The sequence below is a fragment of the Crinia signifera genome, chromosome 2 (assembly GCF_055691185.1).
Source record: "Crinia signifera chromosome 2, ASM5569118v1, whole genome shotgun sequence".
Taxonomy (NCBI): domain Eukaryota; kingdom Metazoa; phylum Chordata; class Amphibia; order Anura; family Myobatrachidae; genus Crinia; species Crinia signifera.
This window is the reverse complement of record NC_139218.1, coordinates 265,747,749-265,768,770: the sequence shown is the minus strand read 5'-3', so window position 1 is coordinate 265,768,770 and position 21,022 is coordinate 265,747,749. Positions and strand designations below refer to the sequence as shown.

General features: G+C 45.5%; 1 protein-coding gene across 2 annotated transcripts in view; it reads right to left on the bottom strand.

Annotated features, from left to right (window-relative positions):
- The window catches only part of TMEM131 (transmembrane protein 131), a 264,088-nt gene that overhangs the window by 178,131 nt on the left and 64,935 nt on the right, over positions 1-21,022 (bottom strand). For both annotated transcript variants that reach the window (XM_083168563.1, XM_083168562.1), the window contains exon 3: positions 14,700-14,740. In XM_083168563.1, coding sequence (XP_083024689.1) covers positions 14,700-14,740 — 41 coding nt within the window. The remainder of the gene's footprint in view (positions 1-14,699; positions 14,741-21,022) is intronic.

Sequence of the window (21,022 nt, the reverse complement as noted above, 5' to 3'; positions counted from 1 at the left end):
CAGGGAATTCATCTAGGGGTATAGTGTACATTTCAAACCCCCAGGGGTTTCACCAATTTTGATACAAGTGGGCAGTGAACATGAAAAATTACATTTTTTTACACAAAAATGCAGTTCTGGCTCAAAATTTTTCATTTTCAGAAGGTATGAAGGAGAAAAAGCACCCCAAAATCTGTGCCCCAATTTCTCCCGAGTACGGCAATGCCTCACATGTGACCAAAAAGTACCAGTTGGGTGCATGGCAGGACTCAGAAGGGAAGGAGTGATTTTTGGATTTTGCAGCACAGATTTTGGTGGAATGAATGGTGGGTGCTATGTTGCACCAATACAGTGGAACCCCCCCACAAGTCACCCCATTTTGCAAACTACACCCCTCAGGGAATTCATCTAGGGGTATAGTGTACATTTCAAACCCCCAGGGGTTTCACCAATTTTGATACAAGTGGGCAGTGAACATGAAAAATTACATTTTTTTACACAAAAATGCAGTTCTGGCTCAATATTTTTCATTTTCACAAGGAATGAAGGAGAAAAAGCACCCCAAAATCTGTGCCCCAATTTCTCCCGAGTACGGCAATGCCTCACATGTGACCAAAAAATACCAGTTGGGTGCATGACAGGACTCAGAAGGGAAGGAGTGATTTTTGGATTTTGCAGCTCAGATTCTGGTGGAATTTTGGTGGGTGCTATGTCGCATTAGCAAGACCCCCCAAGCACCAATACAGTGGAACCCCCCCACAAGTGACCCCATTTTGCAAACTACACCACTCAGGGAATTCATCTAGGGGTATAGTGTACATTTCAAACCCCCAGGGGTTTCACCAATTTTGATACAAGTGGGCAGTGAACATGAAAAATTACATTTTTTTACACAAAAATGCAGTTCTGGCTCAAAATTTTTCATTTTCACAAGGAATGAAGGAGAAAAAGCACCCCAAAATCTGTGCCCCAATTTCTCCCGAGTACGGCAATGCCTCACATGTGACCAAAAAATACCAGTTGGGTGCATGGCAGGACTCAGAAGGGAAGGAGTGATTTTTGGATTTTGCAGCTCAGATTCTGGTGGAATTTTGGTGGGTGCTATGTCGCATTAGCAAGACCCCCCAAGCACCAAGACAGTGGAACCCCCCCACAAGTGACCCCATTTTGCAAACTACACCCCTCAGGGAATTCATCTAGGGGTATAGTGTACATTTCAAACCCCCAGGGGTTTCACCAATTTTGATACAAGTGGGCAGTGAAAATGAAAAATTACATTTTTTTACACAAAAATGCAGTTCTGGCTCAAAATTTTTCATTTTCAGAAGGTATGAAGGAGAAAAAGCACCCCAAAATCTGTGCCCCAATTTCTCCCGAGTACGGCAATGCCTCACATGTGACCAAAAAGTACCAGTTGGGTGCATGGCAGGACTCAGAAGGGAAGGAGTGATTTTGGGATTTTGCAGCACAGATTTTGGTGGAATGAATGGTGGGTGCTATGTTGCACCAATACAGTGGAACCCCCCCCACAAGTGACCCCATTTTGCAAACGACACCCCTCAGGGAATTCATCTAGGGGTATAGTGTACATTTCAAACCCCCAGGGGTTTCACCAATTTTGATACAAGTGGGCAGTGAACATGAAAAATTACATTTTTTTACACAAAAATGCAGTTCTGGCTCAAAATTTTTCATTTTCACAAGGAATGAAGGAGAAAAAGCACCCCAAAATCTGTGCCCCAATTTCTCCCGAGTACGGCAATGCCTCACATGTGACCAAAAAATACCAGTTGGGTGCATGGCAGGACTCAGAAGGGAAGGAGTGATTTTTGGATTTTACAGCTCAGATTCTGGTGGAATTTTGGTGGGTGCTATGTCGCATTAGCAAGACCCCCCAAGCACCAAGACAGTGGAACCCCCCCACAAGTGACCCCATTTTGCAAACTACACCCCTCAGGGAATTCATCTAGGGGTATAGTGTACATTTCAAACCCCCAGGGGTTTCACCAATTTTGATACAAGTGGGCAGTGAACATGAAAAATTATTTTTTTACACAAAAATGCAGTTCTGGCTCAAAATTTTTAATTTTCACAAGGTATGAAGGAGACAAAGCACCCCAAAATATGTGCCCCAATTTCTCCCAAGTACGGCAATGCCTCACATGTGACCAAAAAGTACCAGTTGGGTGCATGGCAGGACTCAGAAGGGAAGGAGTGATTTTTGGATTTTGCAGCACAGATTTTGGTGGAATGAATGGTGGGTGCTATGTTGCACCAATACAGTGGAACCCCCCCACAAGTGACCCCATTTTGCAAAGTACACCCCTCAGGGAATTCATCTAGGGGTATAGTGTACATTTCAAACCCCCAGGGGTTTCACCAATTTTGATACAAGTGGGCAGTGAAAATGAAAAATTACATTTTTTTACACAAAAATGCAGTTCTGGCTCAAAATTTTTCATTTTCAGAAGGTATGAAGGAGACAAAGCACCCCAAAATCTGTGCCCCAATTTCTCCCGAGTACGGCAATGCCTCATGTGTGACCAAAAAGTGGCAGGACTCAGAAGGGAAGGAGTGATATTTGGATTTTGCAGCACAAATTCTGGTGGAATGATGGTGGGTGCTATGTCGCATTAGCAAGACCCCCAAAGCACCAATACAGTGGAACCCCCCCACAAGTGACCCCATTTTGCAAACTACACCCCTCAGGGAATTCATCTAGGGGTATAGTGTACATTTCAAACCCCCAGGGGTTTCACCAATTTGGATACAAGTGGGCAGTGAACATGAAAAATTACATTTTTTTACACAAAAATGCAGTTCTGGCTCAAAATTTTTAATTTTCACAAGGTATGAAGGAGACAAAGCACCCCAAAATATGTGCCCCAATTTCTCCCAAGTACGGCAATGCCTCACATGTGACCAAAAAGTACCAGTTGGGTGCATGGCAGGACTCAGAAGGGAAGGAGTGATTTTTGGATTTTGCAGCACAGATTTTGGTGGAATGAATGGTGGGTGCTATGTTGCACCAATACAGTGGAACCCCCCCACAAGTCACCCCATTTTGCAAACTACACCCCTCAGGGAATTCATCTAGGGGTATAGTGTACATTTCAAACCCCCAGGGGTTTCACCAATTTTGATACAAGTGGGCAGTGAACATGAAAAATTACATTTTTTTACACAAAAATGCAGTTCTGGCTCAAAATTTTTCATTTTCACAAGGAATGAAGGAGAAAAAGCACCCCAAAATCTGTGCCCCAATTTCTCCCAAGTACGGCAATGCCTCACATGTGACCAAAAAATACCAGTTGGGTGCATGGCAGGACTCAGAAGGGAAGGAGTGATTTTTGGATTTTGCGGCTCAGATTCTGGTGGAATGAATGGTGGGTGCTATGTGGCATTAGCAAGACCCCCGAAGCACGGTGAAATTATGAACCTAATATTCCATAGATGTGTGGTATATTTTAAAACACTCCTTTATACATAGGCCGGGTTTGTCGGGGCAAGTGTCACACTGGAAAATAGTTTGCTTTCTTATTCCCTTTTTATAGCAAACTTTGCACCTTTTTTGTGTCCTGCCCTTTTTTCCAGTGGAGGGGATTTCATCAGGAAAATGCTGCCCTGGTACAATACGGGGACCAGTACTAGAAGTACTGGGGCCCTCTGCCTGCTGGTTCCCAAATATTAGGCCCTTTATGACTTCCTCTTGAAAGTGCATAAATGTCCACCTCTGGCCGGTAGAACGGAATAGCACGTAAGCGTTATACAGTGCCATCTGGATGATATACACGGCCACCTTCTTGTACCAGATTTTTGTTTTCCGCAGGGCACTGTACGGCTTCAGTACCTGATCTGAAAGATCAACTCCGCCCATGTACCTATTGTAATCCAGGATACAATTAGGTTTGGAGGTGTGGGTAATGGTACCTCGTACAGGGATGGAGGTGGTACTGTCTCCGTGAATTGTTGTCAGTATAAGGACATCCCTCTTGTCCTTATATTTGACCAACAACATATTTTCGTTGCATATTCCCCTGCTTTCACCCCTTCTCATTACTTGGGCAATGTGCGTTTTTGGGAGGCCTCTTTGGTTCTTGCGCACAGTACCGCAAGCTGCTGTACCTCTTGAACCAAGGGCCTTAAACAGGGGGATGCTGGTGTAAAAGTTATCCACATAGAGGTGATAACCTTTATCCAGGAAGGGGTGCACTAAATCCCAGACAATTTTCCCACTAACACCTACGAGGGAGGGGGGGCATTCTGGCGGTTCAATTCTTGAATCCTTCCCTTCATAAACCCTAAACCTGTGGGTGTACCCTGAGGTGCTTTCACACAGTTTATACATTTTTATGCCATACCTTGCCCTCTTACTGGGAAGGTACTGGCGGAATTTAACCCTTCCTTTAAAATGTATAAGGGACTCGTCGATACAAATAAATTTTTCAGGGATGTACACCTCTTCAAATTTGGCACTGAAATGATCAATGACCGGCCTGACTTTGAATAGCCGGTCAAAGGTGGGATCATCTCTGGGTGGGCACTGTGCATTATCGGTGTAATGTATAAATTTAAGAATTGTCTCAAATCGAGTCCGGGTCATGGCCATACGGTAAAATGGAGTACTGTACAGAACATCTGTACTCCAATATTGCCTAATTTCTGGCTTTTTTACTATGCCCATATGAAACACCAGACCCCAAAACGTCATCATCTCTACTGCATCTACAGGGGTCCACCTAGCAAATGATGACGTGGGGTTTTGAGCAATAAACTGCTGGGCATATAAATTAGTTTGGTCCACCATTAAATTTATAAAATCATCAGAGAAAAATAATTTGAAAAAGTCAATTTCTCTGAGACCTGTGGAATCAAATTGGATTCCTGGCATGGCCAAAAACTCAGGAACCTGGGGCTCAAAATTGTCTGGTGGTGGGGTCCATACGAGATCAATTATTGGGGGGGGGGGGTCTCAGCTGCTCTACGGGGGCGTCTTTGAGGGGGTCCCTCATCACCAGAGGAGGAAGAGGAGCTTAAGGCGAATCCTTCAAATTCCCCGCTTGCATCACTGGCTGTGTCAGAGTCAGAAGCAAGCATGGCATATGCCTCCTCCACTGAATACATTCTCCTGGATGACTGGGAGGACATTTGGGAGGACATTTGGGAGGACATTTGGGATGCCATTTTTATTTTTGTGTTACTGGTAGTGAAATGTTTCAACACGTGTATAGTGTAGGGGGGGGTACAAACTTTATTTCAATCCGGGGGGTATGTAGTGTGTAGTGTGTATGTGGTGCAGAAAAAAAAAATACTTTATACCAATAAAAAAAAAAAAAATGAAGGGGTTAAAAATAAAAAATTTAAGGGGTTAAAAAAAAATAAAAAGGCCCTGCGCCAAAAATTGAGCACAGATGTTGGTCAGTAACGTCTGTCACTGAACAGCGCTCAAAGGCAACAGGAATTTGATCAAAAAAAAAAAAAAATAGATCAACCCTGTGCCGAAAAAGATGATCAGTGATGTACGTCACTGATCAGCGCACAGCGGCCACAGGACACCCACAAAATCACAGTGTGTGTAAAAAAAAAATTAAAAAAAAGACCCCACAGCACACACACAAAAAAAAAAAGGTGATGGGGGCGTGGCCTGACGGGCTTGCTGACTACACGCACGCGAGTGCAGCTCCCGCAGCCCAACTTTTAAAAACCCCCTTTCTAAGTAAAAAACCCCAAGCCCACCTTGCACCCTACACAGGTACCTTGCCTCCTGTGCCCCGATCGCGTCGGCCGCTGGCTGCGGAGCCGGGGAGTGCTTTTTAGCACTCCTGCAGGTTGCGGCCTGGGAGGCCTCTGAAGCCGGGACCTAAAGTTCGGGGGCTGACGCGACGCGCACGAGCCGCACAGCGTGGACGCGGCAGAAGGATCCCCGTCCATCCGGCGGCAGAGAGGAGCTCTCCCTACCGACCGGACTCGAGTGCCCCTGGAGACGGCGCCGGTGCCTCCCCGCCAGACGCGGCCTCCAAGCAGACTGCTGACGGAGGAGAAGCAGAGACGCGACTGAAGGGGGAACTGCGCTGTTGCACAGGTGAGAGGGGAGCAAGCCTAGCGGTGTGCTGAGACACAGGACTGCCCCACAGGCCGGCTGAGACCGGGAGAGGCACTGAGGGACCCTGTCCACCAGGTCCCAGGATAAGTAGAGGCGCGGCCGCCATTTTCACTGGGCCACCCTGCCCTGGCTAGAGAGACTCAGGCAGACCCTCCCTCCCCACACAGTGAGACACACCAACTACCTGGAGACACTGTTCAGAGGCTGATCCCCAGCGCATTAGAGCCCCACAAATCTGGGATCCAAATAGAAGTTTTTACAAGAAGTGGCTGACACAGTTGGATATTGTAGGAAGAAGACATACCCCCTCAGTCTCAAACATTTCACCACCTTCTTTCTTATATTGGAGCGCCATCTTGTGGCGCAAGAGAATAAGCCACACATATAGTATTACACCTCTAAACCACCCAAGATCAAAATACGCTGTGCTCCTAGAACTGTTGCATTTTATACAATTCCTCTCTTAAAAGAAGCTGCTCCTCAAAAGACCCTCACAACTGCAGTTGTATACCCTAGGGGCTTCCCAATATAGAGCCCTCAGTCCAAATGCGGGCACGTCCCCCCATACCAATTACGAGTTGACAGCAGCGTCTGACCGCAGGCCATGACCCCATAACCACCCACACAGTATGGGGAGGTGCGGTCGCTAGTTCACCACCGGGCTCACTCTACACTATCCCTTCCGCAATATGCTACCACATTGCTAAGGCTATTCATCCTCTAAACTAATTTTCATAGTTTGTCTACTTATGGGGAAAACCAGGAAAGGCCTGCAGACGCCAGTGTCTAAGAACCCGAGTGACAGTCAACCTAAGCCCAACATCTTCCGATACCTCACACAAGGTCCTGGGGCTGGCGCAGAAGAAATCCAAGCATCCTCGGACTGTACACAGTCGCCAAAAGATCCCCTCCAGATGGAATCATTAACGAGCCCCCCCACTTCTCAGTCTACAGAGGTCACGCTGACGGAGGTCCTAACATACCTTCGCACCCTACCCACCAAAGCAGATCTCCCATCCAAAACAGATTTCCTTGACCTGGAAAAGTCATTACGTGAAACAATTAAAGTGGAGATTTCAACGATCCAATCCGACCTGAACCATACGACACAACGAGTCTCTGAGTTAGAAGATCAAACTGGAGACATTGCCAACTATCAGGACAAACTCTACGAAATTGCCTCCACCCACGCTCAAGAATTGGTATCTCTCCAACGCCGGTTAGATGATATCGACAACAGGGGGAGGAGGAACAACCTACGGGTAAGAGGCCTGTCCGAAGATATACAGGGCCCTGGCATAGAGGACGCTCTCACAAAAATTTTCAATGAGATAACAGACGCCTTGCCCAATAACATCATTATCTTCGATCGTGCTCACCGTGCCCTGAGACCCCGAGGGCTACAAACCGACAAACCCAGAGATGTCATCTGCCGCCTACACTATCATAAAGAAAGAGAAGACATTTTGAATAAGGCCCGAAAGGTAGACGCCATTGAATTTAACGGTGACAGAATCCAAATATTCCCTGACCTCTCGTGGAGCACCCTCCAACAGAGACGCCTTCTCAAACCCCTCACCGATTTACTTAAGCAGAAAAATGTCAGATTCCGATGGGGCTTCCCTTTGAGCATTCAGGCATCCCATGAAGGAAAATTGGTGACTTTGCAAACCCCGGAAGACCTAGACTCATTCTGTAAGACCCTTGCAATATCCAGACCAAACCTGACTGAATGGATACACCTGACAAAACGCCTTGACCCCCCACGCCCTCCGCACGGCCACACACGCTGGCAGACCGTGGGTAAAAATGCCAGTACACCTTCATCATCCAGATCGACCCAACCAGATGCAGTGCCTTGACACCGAACTCCCTCTGATGAACTGACCAATACCTAATGAAAAAGAGGGTTTGTAAGAATCATTTCAATGTTTCATTTCTAGTGATAGCTCAAGACTCTTGGAACTGTCACAGACCCCCTTATATGGTCATACTGGCTCCGTGAGAAGCCTCCCTCTCCAGCTACTTAGACACCTAGGCCTTACCCGTCACTTACAGGGTTCCCTAGATGTTTAGGGAAAAGTAAATATACATCCTCACTGGTCTAAGTTTAAATCAAAACAACTCATCCCCCTAGGCCTTAATATTTCAGTCTAGCCTTTCCCCAATAGCCTATTAAAAGTTTCCCCAATTGTTAAAGTTCCGGTCTGTAGTACTAATTCAATATCAACCCTGGTTCCGCCACTTTAGGGCCCGACGGGTCCCATACTTGTTGTCAATACCGGCTCCCCCTCCCCTAACTATACTATGCTCCGAATAGTCTAATAGCTATGCCCCTGGGGGGAGGGTCCACTGGTGGAAGTTTACCTCAGGGAACCCTCTCTCATACGAGTAACTTTACATTCCAGAGTTGGATAGCTTTTAGTAAACAGAATGTATGTTTGAAATGTTTTATAGTGTTAGCTGTTTGAAAATGTTTTACCTCCATGTTGGTTCTAACATCACCCCACGCCCGGTGGGGACTGCGGGCACTAACCCCAGTTAGGGTGAACCACATTTCCCTTGGATTGTGATGCCACACGGTAGCATCACTAGATCCAACAGTGGTTTTTCATTTTACTTGTTGGAAATTTGTAATTTTCTGCTTTTTTCATGTGTTTTTCTTCTTTGCTCTTTTCTTCTCCTCTATCCTCCCCCCCTCCTTACCTCCTCCCCTTTCTTCCCTTTGCCCTGGGACTTCTTCATTTGTATACAGCTAGACTGGAACCGAACATGTTACATAATAGTGTGCTCTAGACTACTCTGACATGCCGCAACCGAATGCAATCACACTTAATCTTTGTTCCCTAAACGTGAAGGGGCTTAACGTGCCAGAGAAAAGATCTCATATGCTTCGAGAACTGAGGTCCAAAAAAATTGATATAGCCTTTCTGCAGGAAACGCATTTTAAATTGGGTGCCTCACCTAGAATGACTAGTCACCACTACCCCCTAGTATATTCCAGCAGTAATTCCATGGGAAAAACCCTAGGAGTCTCCCTGCTAATATCGCGCAGACTACAACCCTTAGACATCTCACATCATACATTAGTGGAAGGGCGTTGTCAAGTACTAAAATGCACAATTTTTTCGCAAAAATATACTTTTGTGAACGTTTACTTTCCTAACACAAGGCAGAGACAATTTTTTAGTAGAGTCCTGCGACTTATTGAGCCATTCAGAGAAGGCTGCCTTATGATAGGTGGAGACTTCAATTGGTCCTTGGACCCCTCGCTGGACTGTAACCCAATCCCTAACTCCCCCCGTATACGCGATCATCGTAAGGTTAGGCAACTGCTACATGACCATCAATTGATAGACGTATGGAGGATTCTCAATCCCTCCGTTAAGGACTACACCTTTTTCTCGACACCCCACTCCGTTTACTCCCGTTTAGACTACTTTCTGGTGGACCACCAGTATTTACAACATTTCACACATAGTGAAATCGGACAGATCACTTGGTCTGACCACGCTCCTGTCCACCTCACAGTGAAAATCCCCTCCTCCACTCCACGCCCCTGGTCTTGGAGATTTAACGAACTCCTTCTTTCTGATCTTAGATTCAAAAAGGAATTATCTGCAGCAATTTCAGATTATATCACTCACAATGATAACGATTCAACATCCCCAATAACAGTGTGGGAGGCGCACAAATGCGTGCTTAGAGGGAAGTGCATACAACTGGGGTCCTTAATGAAGAAGGAAAAGGAAGCGCAGAAGGTGAAACTAATTGAGCAGATAAAATATTTAGAAACGTCTCACAAATCCACACTCTCACCTGACACGTTAAAAGAATTAACTGAGACTAGGGTGCTGCTTAATCAACTATTGCGAGATAAGACTAAACTTGAGCTGCGCAAGTGCAGACATAGATATTACCTTTGGGGCAATAAACCCAGTTCCATGTTAGCAAGGGCCTTAAGAACCCAAAGAGCGCAAACATATGTCCAGAATGTAATAGATGCCAAGGGGAAAAGGGCACATACCTTTACCCAGATAGCAAAAGCATTTGAGGAGTATTATGCAAAGCTTTATAATTTAAGAGATGGATCTTCCCCATCAGACAAACTTTTACTTAAACAAGAGATTAACAAGTATTTAACAGCAGTGCGATTTCCAAAACTCTCTGAGGCAGATCTATCCCTGCTAGAGCGCCCATTCACTATACAGGAACTAGAGCAGGCCCTATCTAATACCCCCTCTGGGAAAAGTCCAGGCCCAGATGGATTCCCGATACTTTACTATAAGTCCCACCGCTCGTTACTGATGCCCCTCTTTCTAAAGGCATGCAACGCCATCTCAAAAGAAACGATCTTCTCCGCACAAAGCCTAGAGGCCCATATATCCATCATTCCGAAAGAAGGGAAAGACCCAGCTCAGTGTTCCAGCTATAGGCCCATCTCACTTTTAAACACAGATCTGAAGTTATTTGCCAAGCTTCTTGCCTTGCGGCTTGGCCCCCTTCTCCCTGGGTTGGTTCATGAGGATCAGGTGGGCTTTGTCACTGGTAGAGAAGCAAAAGATAATACAACCAAGGTGATTGATTTAATTCACTTTGCAAAGCTTGGGGAAGCCCACGTGGTCCTCCTGTCCACTGACGCAGAGAAGGCTTTTGACAGGATAGACTGGACCTTCATGGAGACTCTTCTAGAACACATAGGGCTAGGCCCGAGGTGTCTCCACCGTATACTGGCCCTATATAGCACCCCCTCAGCCAGAATCCGGGTTAATGGAGCCCTGTCAAGCCCAGTTAAGATTCGGAATGGCACCCGCCAGGGCTGCCCTCTATCGCCCTTAATCTTTGTACTGTGCATGGAGGCCCTGGCGCGTGCGATACGAATGAATGATAACATCAAGGGTGTCCAGGTTGGCAGAAACGAGCATAAATTGGCTCTATATGCAGATGACCTATTGGCATCCATCTCGAGTCCTACCACTTCCCTGCCATCTTTGATGTTAGAATTCGAGAAATTCGCTCTACTATCTAACTTCAAAATCAACTTTAATAAATCTGTAGCCTTAAATATATCTGCCCCAGTTAACATAGTGGAGGGTCTTGAGAGGGCCTTTCCTTTCCGATGGCACCCAACACGAATCAAATATTTAGGGGTCTGGTTGACCAGGGATAACTCAAATCTCTTCCAGCTTAATTTTATACCTCTACTCGCTAGCTTAAAAGCCTCGGTTTCAAAATGGTCCATACTTAAATTGTCCTGGTTAGGCAGAATCAACACAATAAAAATGAATACCCTCCCCAAAATATTATTTTTACTCCAAGCTCTCCCAATTACAATACCCTCCTCCTTCTTCAAAGAATTACAAAGTATAGTAAGTAGATTTATCTGGATGAACCGTAGACCTAGAATCTCTCAAAGAGTTCTTTTTCAAAGTCGGGATAGGGGCGGTTTACAACTCCCCCACTTCCTCAGTTACTACCATTCCGTACACATAACCAGGATTGTGGAGATGTCTAGACCTGTACAATACAAACAATGGCCGGCTATCGAAGGTCACTCGGTGGGTGTTTCCCCCCGGGTCATTCCTTGGCTCCGGAAGATCCCTCGGGTACGGCACCCAACTCTGACCCCGACACTCTTGTGCTGGGGCAGGTACAGACGTCTCCACTATTTTAACCCAGGTACAACACTCCTTACTCCTCTAATCAATAATCCTGAATTCCCCCCGGGTCTCAACTTGCGTAACCTACCTAGTCGCTTCTCTGTGGACATATCATACCTGGGTCAGTTAGTGGATAGATCTGGTTTACGTACCTTTGAGGACTTACATAAGGATGCTGGTCTTCCGACGGGGCTTTTATGGTTCTACCTCCAAATTAGACATTATGTATCCTCCCTTCCTAAACGAAACCACTGCTGGGAGCCGACCCCCTTTGAGACTATACTGCTCTCTCAGGAGCCTCCAAAGCACTTGATTTCTAAATTTTATCAAATATGCCTGAGTAACCTCCCTGATCAAACGCCTGCATATACAGTAGCTTGGCACAAAGAGCTTGGTCGGGACCTGTCGAAGGACCAGTGGAATCAAATATTTAAATATGTCTTTGCATCCTCCTCATCAATCCAAACACTTGAAACCCAGTACAAGATTCTATCGCGTTGGTATAGATGCCCATCCACACTACACAAAATGAATAACGCTATACCGGATCTCTGCTGGAGATGCAATCAGCACCCGGGTAACCCCCTACACATATGGTGGTCTTGCCCAATTATCCAAGAATACTGGAGTCAGATACATAAAATCTCAGAAAAAATTACTAACTCCGCTCTCCCCTTTGATCCGGAATTTTGGCTGCTCAATCTAATGGATATGCCCATATCCCGGTTTAAGAAATCTTTAATCAGACACCTAATGAACGCAGCTAGGGCGGTCATACCTTGCCACTGGAGAACCAATTTGGCCCCTCCAATTGCGCACTGGTTTCGCAGAATTGATCTATACATGTCCATGGAGGACCTGACTTCCTTCCTGAAAGAGACTCCCCAGACTTTCACTGCTTCATGGTTAGGCTGGCTCACCTATAAAGAATCCCCAGACTATTCTCATTATAATACACCGGGCCAGGTTGTTGAGTTGTAGTGGTCCCCGGGCAAAACCCTTACCCCCCCTCCCCCATCTTACCCCCCCCATCCTGATCCCCTCCACCCCTCTCTTCTTTACCATCTTTTCACTATACTTCAGCTTCTCTCAAAGATGGTACCTCTATTTTCCTCTTAAACGACGATCAGTCACATTATGCCAATGTTCTGTTTTATAAATATACCCACATCATATTCAGATACACAAAGACTGCACATAAGTCCGGTAAAAGTCTTTATTATTTTCTTACTCGACTGTACATCACATTGTTTCGTATCAATGATGTATTGTGACTTTCTTCAATAAAAATTGATTGCATAAAAAAAATAAAAAAAAGGTGATCAGTGATGCGACACTGATTACCAGTGAGGTGCAGCAGGTGCACAACCTTTGGTGCAACTGACAGGTATATATAAAAAAAAAAAAACCTCTGTACCCCCAAAAAAGTTGCTGATCACCTCAGATATAGTGATCAGCACAAAAGGCGGGGGCAGCAGACACAAAATTTAGCACTCTCTATCACTCTCTGTCACTATCTCTCTCTATCTCTCTATCTCTCACTATCTATCACTCTATGACACTGCAGCAGCAGCACTGACAGGTATATCTATATATAAAAAAAAACCTGCGCCCCCAAAAAGTTGCTGATCAGTTAATTTATACTGATCAGCACAAAAGGAGGGGGCAGCAGTCAGTTATATAAAAAATATATAGCACAATCTGTCACTATCTCTCTCTATCTCTCTCTCTCTATCTCTCTCTATAACTATCACACTGCAGCAGCACAAAATATAGCACTCTGTCACTAGGCCTCTCTATCTATCTCTCTCTCTATCTATAACTATATCACACTGCAGCAGCACAAAATATAGCACTCTCTGACACTATCTCTCTCTATCTCTCTCTATCTCTCTCTATCTCTCTCTATCTCTCTCTATCTCTCTCTATCTCTCTCTATCTATCTCTCTCTATCTCTCTCTATCTCTCTCTATCTCTCTCTATCTCTCTCTATCTCTCTCTATCTCTCTATCTATCTCTCTATCTAGCTAGTACACTGCAGCAGCACAATTTCACAGGAAGGCACAAGTAGCAACAGGATCCAGGAAGCAGTGATGAAGCAGCGATCAGGTAAGTATGGAGCAAGTATGGAGCAAGGTTCTGGTCAGTATGGCGGCAGGGGGGTACGGTGACCGCACTGCACGCTATTCCAGACCGGAATGGCGTCTGCAGTGCAGTCACCGTTAGTTTAAATCCCCCTCCTTGGCTGTGATTGGTCCGTCGGTCCGACGGACCAATCACGGCCTTTGGGGGCGGGCGGGGTGAGGTGGGGTGACACCAGTGTCACCCTTACACCCCGCGGTGATTGGTGCTGTACTTTACAGCACCAATCACCTCTGATCCCGTGTCACCGGCGAACGTTATTCGCCGGTGACACAGGAAAACGCTGTGAATGGCTGTTCACACTGAACAGCCAATCACAGCGATCGCCGACGGGGGGGCGGCATCGCAGCCCCCCCTGGGCATGCACGGACATGTCTGCTGTCAGGGACAGCAGACATGTTGAAACTGTCACCGCGTCTATAGACGCGGTGACAGTTTAAATCCATGACGTACATTTACGCCATGTGTCGGGAAGTGCTTCCCGACCATGACGTAAATGTACGTCAAATGTCGGGAAGGGGTTAAGTGTTAAAAAAGGATAGAATGCCTTCCCCCAAAAGGTGTCCCCTTCAATTATTGGGATGCTATATGAGGCGGCATACAGCAACTGGTCACTCCAGTGTAACAAGTGAAGCTGTGCTTTTCATAACGTTTCGGGAACGCATTCCCCTTCTTGATGTATAAAATCAATAGTCTTACATCAGTTGATATAGACACTGGCCTCTAATCTCTCTTGAAAGGTGTATTTGTTTCTATTCAAAACAATTCTAGGAATTTCAACAGGGAGGGTCAGATACATAGAGCAAACAACTCACCTTTTCTGCTGATATGAACTGAGGCCAATTGTTGTCTCAGTCTGCAAAATAAACATAAGCGGCAGTTAGACTTCCGGCATTCGAGTAATACATCAAAATGCATTTAACAAATACATTTAATATTATATAAAAATGACAGCATTTTCAGAATATGGGTTGTATTTACCAGGGATAAAAGAAGTTTGCGAAAAAATTCAGTGACACATGAAAAGTATCAAATTACTAGTAAAACTATTTGTAATACATGTAAACCATTGTTTTCCCAATTGCCTCTATGTATCCAGACACATCAGATGCGGGAGGGAATCATGCTATGCTGGGGAGAGCCACTGATGGTGGCAGGTAGCAGAGCTGTGGAGGGGAGGGTCCACATGCATGGCCTTATGCGATGTATAATCCGGCAAAGTGTTTTTATTACTCTGAAAATTACTCCACCCACTTCATTTAATACAGACCATGGCAACATATAGCAATTGTTGATAATAAAACATCAACATCCGAATGGTTAAGAATTAGCAAGCATTAAAAACTAAAGCCTGCAAAGCACAATAAACATAAAGCAGGGTTGGTGCAGACATTTTGGGTAATAACTTTCACGAGTCTTCTAGTCTTACCCATAAAAGGTATTAGGCAAGGCAGCAGTTGTGGGCAAACTACATAGGATTACCCTGGGTGGAGTAGGTCACAACTAGAAGAGGTCACAAAAATAGGTGGTTGCAGTATCTTAGTGCTAGGTAAGTTCCAACATAACCACAACCATTTTCATACCACCCATTAGCATACCAGGTAAGGCAGCCACTACAAAAAAAGGTTACACTGTGGGAGATCAGCTATACAAGAACCTGCAGTGAAGTTCATACAGCCTAAGGAGGACCAACCAGAGGTAGCAGTCCACGGCACGCTGCGTAGATTACACAGCTAGTGAAGGTACAACATGTTAGCATAGCACACAATGGACATGGAGGCATACGATAAAAACGAGCAGCAAATTCAACAGACAAAAAAAAAAAAACTATGGAAAACTGAACAGGACCATGGTGAGTGAGGGTGGTGCATCCTGGAGTAGTGAAGAGAGGCAGAGGCATAAAGTTTATACCACACAAAATAAAAAGTCCAATCTACCAGTGTTCAAGTGAGTCAGTGTCAAGGGTCTGATGAGACTGCGTCCTCTATGCATTAAGGAAGATTTACATTAGCATTACACATGGTATTTGACTCGGTACTTGTTTCCTAGCACGGCGCCCGTCGGGGTCCCATCGCATACCTTAACTTAAGGTATTCGATGGGACCCGATCAGACCCAACCCGACCGACCCGATTTTCGGGCTTTAAAGACGTTTTTAATACAATTTAAAAAATCGGTCGCATCGCATGCCATTATAATGGCATGCGATGCGACGGACCCGATTTTTACATTGGACCCAATGTAAAAATGGTCCCTGAGACCCGATTTTACATTGGACCCAATGTTAAATGCCCCCCAGACCCGATTTTTAATTGTCTACCCACCCTGATGGTTAATTATTATGTCAAATGCCCCCCCCCCCTTGTTAACGCAACACCATGGTCAACGTCAGTGTGTGTCCTCCGTCCTTTTCATACCCCCACTATCCACGTCGGCGTGGAGTTGATTTTATATAGTGTGGCGAGCGCAGCGAGCCCCGCAAGGGTATGCGTAATACGTGTGAAGTAATGCACGGTGGCTCGCTGCGCTCGCCACACTATATAAAATCAGCTCCACACCAACGTGGATAGTGGGGGTATGGAAAGGTCGGAGGATGCGTACCGCTGCCCATCATAATTACCCATCAGGTTGGGTATACAAAAATAAATAAAAAAAAAAATCGGGTCTGTGGGGGCATTTAACATTGCAATCTGCCATGAGGGTGGCTGTACAATTAAAAATCGGGTCAATTTGGTCGCGTCGCATCGCATGTGATTTGGTCGCATGCGATGCGATGGACCCGATTTCATACAGTTGAAAATCGGTGATACTGTGCTGGGGAAACAAGTACCTTTGACTCATATATAAAATATTTTCTTTTAATTTAGAATCCGCATTGCCAAGCTGATAGTTATGTGTGGTAATTATTTATTTACAGTTTCTTATATAGCGCACACATATTCCACATCAGGTACTGCCCCAGTGGAGCTTACGATTTATATAACCTACCACATGCACACGCATCCATTCTGTCGAACAAATGCATGCCGACCATATTGTGTCAAATTATTGATTGTCTACCTGAACACAGTAGATCTTCTAGACCACACCCTGTTATAATGGGGCTGTATTTAATAGAACAGGCCCATAGAAAAAATGCAAGTCCCCTACTTCTAAGCAAACCCTGTCACGCCCAATTTGAAAAATTAAAGACCGGTTGGGAAGACACTACATACAGATATAGTAAAAAAAAAAAAAAAATTGTTTACTATTGGTGCGGGACAACACCCTGAAACCTTTATTACCTATATATTTACATGAATTTGAGACTGGACCTCTGCATTTTAAGTGGAACTTGGCAAAAACAAAAAGCCCCGCGACCTACCAAAATGGGATCTTGCCGCATATCACCCAGGACTAGTGGTCCCCAACAGAAATTAATGGGCACACTCTTACCATAGTGTAAAACAGCCAAAATTTACTCGTTAGCCAGAACCACCTCTTTAATAAGACGATGTATGTTTCCACAGAGTGGAAGAGTATTTAAAGGTTTTAGCATACACATACAATAACTATGCTAACATAAGAACATTGTACATGTACAATAAAAGAAGAGTTGTTCGATTACAATTTTTTGGATGGACCGTCTGATTCAGCAAACCACATCAGATTTTGCTGGATTGCAAGACACATGCAAGGTATTTTGTGAAGATAAATGTCAGACTGTGATATAGGCTAGTCTTTGAAACAACCTGTTTTAAAGTAGACTTGAACAGAATGCAAATAGGGAATTATTAGGTTGAGTTTCCTGTCCGGTTTGTGAACACCCTTGGCACTGAAGAGAGTCCAAAGGGTAACACCTGAAATTTGAAGGGAGAGTCCTGAATGACAAAATCAGAGATACTCCTGGTGGGGAGGAGTCCAGATGGCATGTGGAGATCAGCATCTTTGATATCCAAGAAAAACCCAAAGACTCTTCCTCCAAAACTGCAATTAAAGAGTGAAGGGGTTCCATCTTGAATTAGATAACTGCAGAAAGGGATTCCGGGATTTCAAATTGCTCTGACCCGACCATTCATCTGTAGACAAAAAATAAAACTGGAATAAAAAAAAACTTGTTTTTGTAGATTTAGCAGGACCGGGATGAGGACTCTTGCCACCAAAAGTCTATGGGCATCCTGCGGAATCGCTCTTCTCTCTTCCAAAGCTGGTAAACTTAAAGTTAAGAACCGACTGGGAGGTTGGATTTTGAAATCTATTTTGTACCCAAGAGTAACCAAAACCCTTATCCAGTCATCTTTGGTCATTGAAATCTGAGACAAGCTCCCACCCTGTGGTTCCCCAGGTCATAAGAAAACCAGTAATAACACAGTATAGTTGTGGCTTTGGGATGCTGGTGAGAGGCAGTGGCGGTTGATTGAACCCGACCTCTGGTCCCATGAGCAGCTTAGGGAGAGCCACCTAAGGTGCCAACTCTGAATCATTTTAGTATCCGAAAGAACCAATAAGATAACCCAGTCTACAATAGTTGCGGAGCCAGAAGTGCAAATGGAAGATAAGTAGATGTACCTCCCATAGCCTGAGATATCCACTTATCGAGCTCAGGACCAATGAGAGTGTCCACTGTAAATAGAAAGGCTTCTGTGCCCCACTTGTATTTTGTATCAGTATGCCACTGACTAAGCCACAATGTTCTATGAGCACTAACAGCCATTGCCAAGATCCACGAGTTAAGCATCACCTAAACAGCCAATTCTTGGATATGTTCTGAGACCAGCTGACCGTGTTCCATCCAGGACTCAATAGCCTTGTTTACACAAGATCCCACCAGCGTGAGGCGAAAAAAAAAAAAACTACCCCTGCTGCTGTATAAATGAATTTCAAGATGTTTCTATCTTGCGTTCCAAGAGTTCCCTTTTAACTGCTTCACTCTCCAGGCTCCGTCTGCCCGCTATGCGCAGTGTTCCGTATTAGGCACTGCGCCTCATGCTGACATGGCTAGGTAGACAGGAACGGGACCGCTCATGAATTTTAGGCTATACAGATCAAAATTTTAACATTTCAAGAGGGAGGGGAAGGCTGGGAGCACACAAACGGCATGTGAAGCGGTGTACTTTCGCCGCTGTCACTCCCAACCGGCAAGCTGCGGAGGTGGACAACCACTGCTGCTTTCCCCGCCGTCTGAGCGATACCAGCTCACAGCTATCAGGGAATAAAAGCCACAGTGCCTAACACTGAGCACTGTACATACCGGGCAGATGGAGCTTGGAGAGTGAAGCGGTGTACCTTCGCCGCTGTCACTCCAAAGCAGGTAAGCTGCGGCGGCTCACAATCACTGCTGCCTTCCCCACTGTCTGAGCAGAATTTATAACACAAAGCAGCCACGCTATCTGGCGCACATAGCGTAGCAGTGGATGGTGATAGCTGAGGCTGGAATGAGGTAACTCCGCTCCAGGCTGACACGGCGACGGACGCACGATCAGCTGGATGACTGGTTACTGTGGAGACTGCTTGCGTGTCACCCGGCGGAAGCCGGGTCACCGCTTGCGCTCCACAGACCGGAAAGCACAGACTGACAGTGACGCCGGCTGTGCCGTACAGCCTGACGCTGCGGGGGAGTTCCCATTAGTACACATTTGAATTGGCGCGCATTTTGGGTATATAAACCCGGGACGGGGAGGCGGACCAGTAGGTCTCTGGCTGCTGACGCGGATAGACCTCCTGAACTGGTGACTATATTGCTGATTGACTGCTTTTTTCCTTATTCTTATGGTGACAATCTCCTTGATAAAGATCCACGGTGGTGGATCGAAACGTCGGAGGAGCTATAGGATTGTTTTTTCCTGATAAGCATCGCTTGGTATGTAATTCTTTCATGAATAAAATACAAAAGTTTTTTTGAAAAACCGGAGAGTGCTCCATTTTTCCCTATTCAGGGAAACTGGACTGTGTATATTTGACACACTAAGGTGTGTCTTTGGGGCACCCCAACATTGGCTACTTGTGTGAGTGCGAGTGCAGGTATTCCTTCGCTTGTGTTTGGGATTGGAAATCCAATTTTTTCACTCCCTTTACCTGACACCCACGTATTTGTCTATTTGCAACTGTACAGTGGTCACTTACCTCTGAAACCCGCCAGCATAGTCATTTTGCACTTTGTGTTACATGACAGTCCACAACAGTCACTTTGCCTCTTTATCTTTATCTTTATCCTCACTATCCTCCACCCTGACATGGCCACTGACAACCCTGGATTCTTAGATGATAACTTATTGTCCCAGGCTGAGCACGGCATTATATCCTTGACGGACGACGACGTAGAAAAAGTCCTATTTGACCAGGCAGATTTTGACATCTTGCCAACTGAATCACCACTAGACCTATACCACCGACTATACAGATTACGCAAACGGGAAACCGATTTATCACTTCACGGGCACTTTTTATCCGAATATCATCGGAAAAAGTATATCCCCAGGGGCTTCCGTATAGCCAACATACCCACTATCGGGAGATATAACCCAGCCTTCTGTAGTCGCTGGTGTGGCGTTCTTAATAAGTGCTCACTTGACTTGATGGTATTGGTGGTGGAAGAGGTTGGTACTGAGCTAAAGAAAATTAAACAAGAGATCGAAGACTTTGGCCGGGCACACCTAGCCACAATCAAAACTGACAGGTCCACTAATCTCATTGAACAACTAAGAACCCAGATAGAGACCTATAAAAGGGATCTGGTGTCATTTAAGCGGAATAAGCTCGCCACGGTTACCGCTGACTACCAGAACCATACAGTGTACCGCTGGCTGTTGGGCGAACCAGGTACTGGTAGATCCCAAAGATTCCCCAGAAATAGACGCCAATATAACCGCCCCTCTCGACCTGGCACAGGTTCCTCCACCTCTGCTTCAGAGAACGAATCCTCTGAACCCCGTTCTAGAGCCAATCACGAAGATTTTTTAGAGGTTGGCCCTCGGCGTACAGCTCGCCAAATCAAACCAAAAGGCGTAGACCCCACCCTAGGAAGGGGAGGCACAGGCCACAAAGGGAGGGGACGGGGGAGAACCTAGTGTTCAACCTGTCGGACACCCCACTTGAACCAGCCATGATACAACTTCTTTCAAGGGGCCTTTCCTTTGTCCCATCGGTGCAACATGATTCTT